The following is an 8,818-nucleotide window of genomic DNA, read 5'->3' as shown; positions in this document are numbered from 1 at the left end:
TAGCTGTACAACCTTATGTAGATGACTCAGTATTAATACATTTTATTTAAACGCATTTATTAACAAAGAACCCGTACAAACAAGATAAACCATCAGAAAGTTAGACAGTGCAGAGTAAGAAGATTTGAAAAGATGAGTTTTTAGGCATTTTTTTAGTTTCCCGAAACAGGAAGAAAAAATTGAAAAGGGAAAAACATAAACAAGATCAATTTTATTATCAAAAAAGATCAAATTCAGTATTTACAACAAATCATTTGATTGAAAAACAAAACAAAAAATATTAAAAATCTGAGGTTTTCTGTGAAAACAAAAAGACTCTTGAAGGTTTTCTGTTTATAAAACGATGGCGAGCGTTTCCGCCACCATCTGGATCGCCCTGAGGGGATCGACGACGTCTTTCAGTTTGTCCTTCCTCAGAACCCAATCTGGTGCAAACCTGAACGACACAAAAATATGGAGCTAAATTAGTCCCAACATTCACAGTAAGATTTGCATCGTGTTGTACAGAACAGCGAATAATGTCGTACATTTACAAATCTTCTTTTACACTTATTACGTCTTATTGCACACATGCAGATTTTACGTACGCTTTGTGAATCTTTCTGACACTAATTTAGCTCCACAGAAAACAGCATTTTAGTTTCCACAGAACCAAAAGTCCTGTTTGGGTTTGTACAGATCCGATGCTGCCTACTTTGGTGGCGGTTTGGATTTGCGCGGCGTTGGCGGAACAAAGAAGCTCCCGTTGATCGAGGCGTTGATTCTCTGCCTGGTGATGCTGCGCTCTTCGTCCATTTTGTGTTTCCGCGCGGTGAGCCGGTAGATGCTGCGTATCCGGTCCAAAACTTTAGGCAGCTTCACCACCTCCTGAGGGGAAATAGATTAAATTTAAATGTTTTCGTAAGGATTAGTGGGAAAGATTTTTTTGTCTGCTTCAGACCTGAGCGCGGCGCTCGTCCTGCAGCAGCAGAGCGAGAAGGAAGCAGGCTTTGGTGAAGATGCTGCCGCCCTTTTCGGCCACCTTGTCCCCGGCTTTCTCCCGGTATTTCTGCAGTAAATCCAGCAGCGTTTCCAGGGAGTTTTCCACCGAATACACCGCCTCTATGGTCAGGTGGTACTGAGGGGAAATACACATTTGAGTGTTAATAATTAGATTTGAACCATCTTCTCTGATTGATCTCTGATGAAATAAATTAATTAATCACATGACAAATTAAAACAAGCTCAATAATTTATATTTTTTTCTTCTTTCTACCAAAAACAGGATGACAAAAGTCTTCAGTCTGCTGCTTTGGTCTCAACCAAATCTTTTTTTGAAGGGCATTTTTGTTTACACAGACTTCATAATTCATATTATTTGTTGTTTCCGTTTTGTTTATTCATTTTGGATATCTTAAAATGTCTTCCAGTTCATCAGAATTTAAAGTTTATTGATCTCTGAGACCATTATATTTAAGGATGCACCAATATGAAAATTTGGTCCATCAGATATTAATATTACTGTTCTTGCTGATATTATATAATATATTTCTCTACTTTTTTTGACACCTTTGAAAAAACAAACGATCATAAACAGACAGAAACAAGATGTCTGTTTATGATCGTTGTATTTATCAGCCCAATGCAGACATGTTAAAAAAATTACTAGTAACGACCGATACTGATGTTGGTGCTGATATATTGTGATTATATTCCTTAAACAGTCTCAAAACAACAACAATATTATCGTTTATTGCAAAAACTTCTGGGACAATTTATCGTCCTTTTAAGGCCTGAAACAGTTAGATAGATACACTAATAACAGCTTATAGTACTTTAATTATTACTTAATGTATGACTATTAGAGATTTTTTAAGCACCAAAAATACTTTATTTTAGCCTTGTTGGTCTTTAATTTGCATTTGCCACATGTACTACCAACATCTTCCACCAGAGGGCGCAGTTCAAAAAAAGGATTCAATACAGGAGGGCTTTATGAAAAGTACAACTAGAGCCTGTTTTTGTAAAACCAATAAAATTAAGGGAAAAAAACCTGAAAGATTAAGTTGGTAAATTTCAATCAGCTTTTGTAAACAGGTTGAGATTTGTATAAAAATGAAAGATATTCATAGTCAGAAAAGCATCGATGTTATGAACCGGAGACGTCAGTTGTACCTTGGAGAGGTTGAGGAGGATCTGGACGGAGAAGGTGATGACCTCCATGCAGGGTCCGCTCCGGTTGCAGCTGCGTATCAGCGTGAAGATGACACCGGTGGCGTCGCTTCCCACCAGCCGCTCGCAGCACTCTGGCGACAGCCTGGTGGCGGCCTCTGCATAAAAAACGTTTCCATCACCACTCAGCCGACAGCAGCGAGCGAAAACAATCCAGTGGTCTTACCGAGGTTCTTCAGGGCCTCCAGGATGAAGGAGAAGTGTTTGTATCGGAGGAGATACTCCAGCGCAGAAGAGGTTTTGTTGCAGAGTTTGTCTTCCTCTCGTACTTCAGCAGAGATTTTGCGCAAGCGGAGCCTCAGCTTCACGAGTAAATATTTCCTTAATATTGATGAAGTACTTGTTCCACTGGCAGATTATTTCACGTATGATATGGGACTAAATGTCTTGTTATAGATTAACTTAATCTGCCAATGGAGCGAGTACTTTTCCATCAATATTAAGGAAATATGGACTTAAAACAAGCTCATATCTTGATGAAGTTACTTGTGGTTTTATCTTATTCAAAAATACTTTATTAATCCCACAGGGAAATTAAATGCTGTTGTAGTTCATTAATTTTTATTTCAAGTGGACTAATATTTGTGATAGGAAGTTTACCAAAAATACTTGGTAAGATTTTTTTGTTTTTGCAGTGTAGCTCAAACATATCCCTTTATTTATATTTTCTAAATGTGAAGTTGAAGAATAATCCAATTAAAATACCAAAATTTCCACATAACTTTATATTTTGGTTCGTCTGATTATGTAATTTTTAAATATGAAATTATTGATAATTTGATTAGTTACTCAGTACTTGAGTAGACTTTTACCAAATAAAATGTTACTATTACTTTAGTAATGTCTTGGACAGCTACTTTTTACTTTTAATTGAGTACAATTTTTAGTTTCAAAAACATCTGGACTGTAACATCACTAATCAGCAGCTAGGTGATGGAGTTGCCTGTCACCTAGCAACCCCAGCTTGTTACCCAGCAATCCCAGCAGAGGTCCACCTTTTACCCAGGAACCCAAGCTGAGCTCCAGCACATTTGGTCAGCTGGTTTTACTGTTGTGTGTGCTGTACAATGGCTGCTGGAAAAGACAAATGTTTTGTTGTTGGCATACTATTCAGAAAACACTTGCTGCATCCTTGTTAGTTGTGCAGGAGGCTCCACTAATGCTTTTCAAAGATGTACGGTTGTATAATAAAACCAAGTACAGTGGACGCCCCCGTTTGCAGTTCAATATTTGCAGATTTCAGAATTCACGTCTAAGATTTTCTAAATAAAATGCAGCCTGGGAAGTCTTTGGCTAGTTTGGCTAAAAGTAATGACAGTTGACATACTTTTAGCCAATCCAGGAGCGCCTTTCATTTTCCTTGTCGCTGATTGGTTGAGCCAACCAGAGCTGAGATAAGTAAGACTGTAGATGTTAGCTTCTGCGGTTATGCTAACACCATTTCCACTGTAATGCATATTAAGGTACATCTGGTGTTTGACCTTTAAAAATCGACACTGATAAGCATTTTTAGAACAGGAATCAAATATTTAAAGATTTCAGCAATAGCCCCAGGGTGGAATATAAATCCAGTGTAAATGGAGATCGCTTGTTTCTGGCTGGAAGGCAGAGATGTTATGAGACTCTGTAACTGTTGTCACAATAACTGTTGGTTTATTTTCATCTTGTCACATTTACTGAAGGATTATAACTACAAATAAGAGTAGATAGTCAATAGGACAATCTGAATCCTTCAAGGAGAAACTGTGTTTTATCTCTGAAAATCAGAAGAATGAAAAACAGACAGCTGCCATAACAGGAAGGCGTCTCCATGTTTATCCTGCTACCAAACCAGGGTATCGATTACACTGTGATTGATGATGAGATCAGTGCCGAGAAGTTCCTGAGCTTGGTCAAAGACCGCCGCAAAACATAAGTTAATACTGCAAAATTCTTGCTTGGTTGACATCTGTGGATATGAGGTTTTCACAATAAAAATGTGAAAGTGGTGCTTTAATTTTGTGTTTAATCAGTAATTAAAGCACTAAACTTTGCTTCTAGTCCTTGAAAGTTATTGATATTTAAACTGAACAGTTCTGTGATAACGTGTAATTTAATTTTGATTAGAAGATTAAAATGTGGAAAAAGTTTTCTACAGTAGAAACCGGATAAAAAATACACACATTTATTTTCTCACTAGAAACTATTTATAATAAGAAGTACATTGTGCCTTTAAAAAGCTAACAAAAACATACTGAAAATATAGATTACAACATTCTTTGTTTTAACTGACAGCCATCTTGGCAGGCAGTTGCTATGACAACAATAAACAAACCACAATACTAGTACATTACAACTTTCACTCATTTACAATTTTTGAGTTTTAAGCCTGATATTAACAACGAGGCTTAATCAATCCTAACCAACTTTCAACAAGATTTATAAATCAATAGTTTTAGTTTTTATATTTTACTTTTCATATTGTTTACATCGATTTATTATAAATTTTCTTTCCCACTCTCTTTTTCCACAATACAGAAGAAAATAAATGTTTGACTAAACAAGCAAAATTAACTTCCAAATGTTTAGATATTGAAAAAAGTTCTATAGATTATCATATATGGCCCGTGTGTCAAACTCAAGGCCCGAGGGCCAAATCTGGCCCGCCATAGCTTTTTATGTGGCCCTCTAGACTCCAAATCATAGCAATGGGCCCCTCCAGTTTTTACAAATAACCGCAAAATTCACACAACAATCAACAGATCCCCTCATGTTTCCTGAGTTTATCAACATGTTTTCTGAGTTTATCAACATTTTTCTGAGTTTATCAACATTTTTCTGAGTTTATCAACATGTTTTCTGAGTTTATCAACATTTTTCTGAGTTTATCAACATGTTTTCTGAGTTTATCAACATGTTTTCTGAGTTTATCAACATTTTTCTGAGTTTATCAACATGTTTTCTGAGTTTATTAACATTTTTTCTCAAAATTGTCCATAAACATTTGGGTTCAAGTGCCTGCTGTCTCAGCCTGACCTGATGTCAAGTTATAGTCCATGACCGATAGAGAGATTAATAAAAGGTCACATTTAACATCATATTTTAGCGCAAATATTGTAAAAAATTCCTTACAGATATTTCTAACTTAGCGCCACAAAATCTGTGTTGATTGCAGAAAAGCACAAAAACAATCCTGGATGAACTGATTAGTGTGAAAAGATGTTCAATATTACGTTATTGTAAGAAAAACGCATTGATGCTGAAACACCTATTTATTGATATTTTAACAGTTTAATTGGTTTTTATCAATATGTTCTGGTGCAACAGGCCCTTTATGAACATTCAGGTTTTTGATCTGGCCCAAAACAGAAATGAGTTTGGATAAAAACGACTGAATCATGGACTATTTTGAATGTAAACAAGAATGAAGAGTGAGATATTTGGTGGTGGAATGATGTCACCCGCCAGCAAAGGAAGATTCTGTGATGTCACTGGCGATGCAGTCTGTGATGTCATCAACTGCAGAATTGTATGTGACACAATTCTGCATATTTTTCATTGCTTGCAATATCACTGACTAGCTCAGACGTGCGCAAAGCTCTTTCCAAACGACGGTTCAAGTAATTTACGGCGACAGATTTTGGCTAAAGGATTTGAGGTAGAAATGTTTCACCAATTTGAGAAATACCGCAACAGGATGATGGGACTCCAGGCAAGAACGGGAGTCTGGCAAAACCCCCAAGGCAGCTTCGCTCCTGCACACTTGGATATTTTACACGGGGAAACCCAAAGACTGGACTCCAGTCTGGAAATGTCCCATAAGATCGCGTCCCTGCAAGACAATGAGAAACGTCTGCAGGAAGAATTGGCTCAGCTCAAAAATTCATATAGTGAACTCAGCTGTAAATATAATAGTGACGTTTCTGGACTTAAGCAAGACGTGGAGAGATATCGGCAGGAGGCGAGACGTGAGAAAGACGCCAATATAGAGAGAGAGAGAGAGCATCTGAACCTAGTCAACAATCTGAGAGCTGAGAAGGAAGAGCTCTTCCAGAGAATGGCAAGAAAGATCATAATTCTAAGAAACAGGGACAGACAGATGTTCCATGAACTGGATCGGGTTCATGTTTCACATGAGGAGCTTAAATGTAGATATAGAAACGACATACTGGAGTTACAGCAGCAGGTGGAGACTTACCAGCAGAAAATAAGGCAGGACCAAATGGCTCTTTTACAGAGACAAAAGGCAGAAAAGCTTATTTGGGATATTAACCGATCTGCGCTGCAACAACTTGAAAAACTTCAGCAGCAGGTAAAGGAGGAGAGAAAAACACATCTGGAGACAGTAGAGAAGGCCAAGGCGAGTCTGGACCACCTGAGATCTGAATATGCCGTCCTCCAAAATAACGCAACAACAGAGATTAAAATCCTGCAAGACAGAGAAAGCAGTGCCCAGGCAGACCTGGAGAAGGTAAACGGTTTGTACCTGCAGCTCAAATGTCAGTATGAAAATGAAGTCACTGCATTTAAACATGACGCAGAGAAATACCAGCTGGAAATAAGTTGCTTGAAAAATGATTTACAAAGAGCGAAAGAGGATCTACTGCTGCTGAGAGCTGAGGAAGACGGTTTCCAAAAAAAAGACATCACAGTTTCCCAAGAGAAGGAGGAAGACTTACAGGACCAAGTGGACCCAGTTGATGTCGTAAGTGAAAAGGTTTCTCCAGAGGAGAAAATCTTAGGAGAACCGTTATCAGGTTGTTCCACAGACCCAGAATCCTCAGAAGAGACTAAGATCACTGGAGAAAACCGTCCTGGAGGATTTGGACAATCCGGATGTTAAAATCATGCAGGACGGTAAGAAGAAAAAGTCTAAAATGTCTTTTTGGAAAAAATTACGGAAGACTCTGAGATGGCAGAAGCCAAAAGAAAAATAAAACAGTGAAGACAATCCAGAACATGTCTAATGTTCTGGATTATGATGATATTCAGAGAAGGAGAAAGACGAGCAAGAGAGGAAAGAGGACTCAAACTCATGGAGGTTGTAGCCTCTGTGTACGGGGCGCCAGGCCACGCTCCGTCAAATTTAAAACGTTAAAGTTTTATCCCCCATTGACAACTAGAAAATAGATCCCTTCCCAACTCAATTGGAAAAAACGTGGGCAGCACGGTGGTTGCAGCGGTTAGCGCTTGCGTCTTCACAGACACCATCTGTGTGGAGTTTGCATGGTCTCCCCGTGTTTGCGTGGGTTTTCTCCGGGTGCTCCGGTTCCCCCCACATCTCCTAAAACATGTAGGTCAGGTCAGTTGGTCACTGCAAATTGCCCCCAAAGATTTGAAGAAACCCCAAACACATGTGCAGCTTTATTGTTAAACTTTATAATTAATTGAATTAGCCGAACGTTAGCCCTGTTCCCTTCGCTGCTTTAGCGCCGCAGCAACACTGGGCTCAATTTTTATAGCAACGTATTGATTTAAGAGTTAAAATGTCTTCATTTAATAGTAATGATTTCTGTTTATTTCCACTGTACTTGTGCTTTTATGGTTTGTCCTTTAGTTTCTACTCACTTTTTATATTAAATTGCACTGAATTGTAGCTTTTAAACTGTTTAAATCTGTATTTTAAAGAAGATTAGCAAAAGGATCATGCAGTGGCTTTTTTAGTGCGGCTGTGGCTCAGTGGGTAGAGTGGTCGTCTTGTGACCAGAAGGTTGTAAGTTCGATTCCAGCTTCCTCAGCCACATGTTGAGCTGACCCAGGGCGGGGCACTTAGCGGCAAGTTGCCCTCTGACCTGCATGTGGGTGTGAATGTGACTGTAGTGTGAAGCGCTTTGAGTGGTCAACGTGACCAGCAAGGCTCTACACAAGTTCAGTCCATTCACCTTTTTTCTTTGATAAATCCTGTTTTTCTTTTTATACCAAACTTTAAAAAGTTGATTTAACAGGTTTGGATTCTTCAGGTTCCAGGATGTTAAATTAAGATTAGAGTTTAATCTGTACATAATATTAGATGATAATTGTAATCATAATTTAATTCTCCGAACCATAAAGAAACCCAAACTTGTTTTATCTGGTTTGTTTGTTATAAGAACAAAACAGGTTTTATAAAAAATAAAAGTTACTGTGTGATCTTTCTGTTAGTCTTTATTTAGAAATACAGATTCAAGGTAGTTTAACAAACTTAACAAAAAAGTGCAATTTAACATGAAAACCTGTAGAAAAGGGAAAAAAGAAGAACAATCCATGAAGCATGAAAACAGAAAACTTAATCAGAAATTATTTCCATTACAAACAAAATCAAACAAAAATCCACAAACAAAATTTTGCTGCACAAACGTTTGGACACCAAATTTGCCTGATTTGAAGAAGGTGGGGGCCAACTTCACTCAGGTCTATTTACCTGCTACTTTACCCGCCACTGGAAGTTTCTTAAAAGTTTATCTGTTAGTCTGCAGCTCATGTGACCAAACCAGACGAGGAGATGAAAAGTTAAAACTCTCAATATTGTCTTGTACACAAGTTCTGGTTGGGTAACAGCAAGATCACTGAGTCTTCTTAAAAGATACATTAAATGTTTTAGTTAATTTTTTATCTCCAAAGTGTGGTGTTGCAAAGTTTGAAAACATTT

At 37.9% G+C, this 8,818-nt stretch overlaps 1 protein-coding gene across 1 annotated transcript; it reads right to left on the bottom strand.

The window, feature by feature from the left end:
• Window positions 1-256: 256 nt before the first annotated feature.
• On the bottom strand, window positions 257-5,248 carry LOC116725908 (abnormal spindle-like microcephaly-associated protein homolog). The gene is made up of 6 exons (XM_032572312.1): window positions 5,227-5,248; window positions 2,378-2,551; window positions 2,155-2,309; window positions 941-1,117; window positions 695-867; window positions 257-436 (listed from the first exon to the last, which is right to left on the bottom strand). Exons 1-6 carry the CDS (start codon window positions 5,246-5,248, stop codon window positions 334-336), a joined length of 804 nt encoding a protein of 267 aa, XP_032428203.1. The 3' UTR covers window positions 257-333.
• Between the last annotated feature and the right edge of the window lie 3,570 nt (window positions 5,249-8,818).

This window comes from Xiphophorus hellerii, chromosome 9 (assembly GCF_003331165.1).
Source record: "Xiphophorus hellerii strain 12219 chromosome 9, Xiphophorus_hellerii-4.1, whole genome shotgun sequence".
In the NCBI taxonomy this organism is placed as follows: domain Eukaryota; kingdom Metazoa; phylum Chordata; class Actinopteri; order Cyprinodontiformes; family Poeciliidae; genus Xiphophorus; species Xiphophorus hellerii.
This window is presented reverse-complemented; position numbering and strand designations above follow the sequence as displayed.

Bases quoted from the DNA above. Each gene is read 5' to 3' on its own strand.
- LOC116725908 (XM_032572312.1), bottom strand. From the start codon at position 5,248: ATGGACTATAACTTGACATCAG. The intron at 2,552-5,226 runs GTCAGGCTGAGA...CCAGTGGAACAA, and splicing joins GGACTATAACTTGACATCAG to GTACTTCATCAATATTAAGG. The intron at 2,310-2,377 runs GTAAGACCACTG...TTTTTTATGCAG, and splicing joins GGAGGCCCTGAAGAACCTCG to AGGCCGCCACCAGGCTGTCG.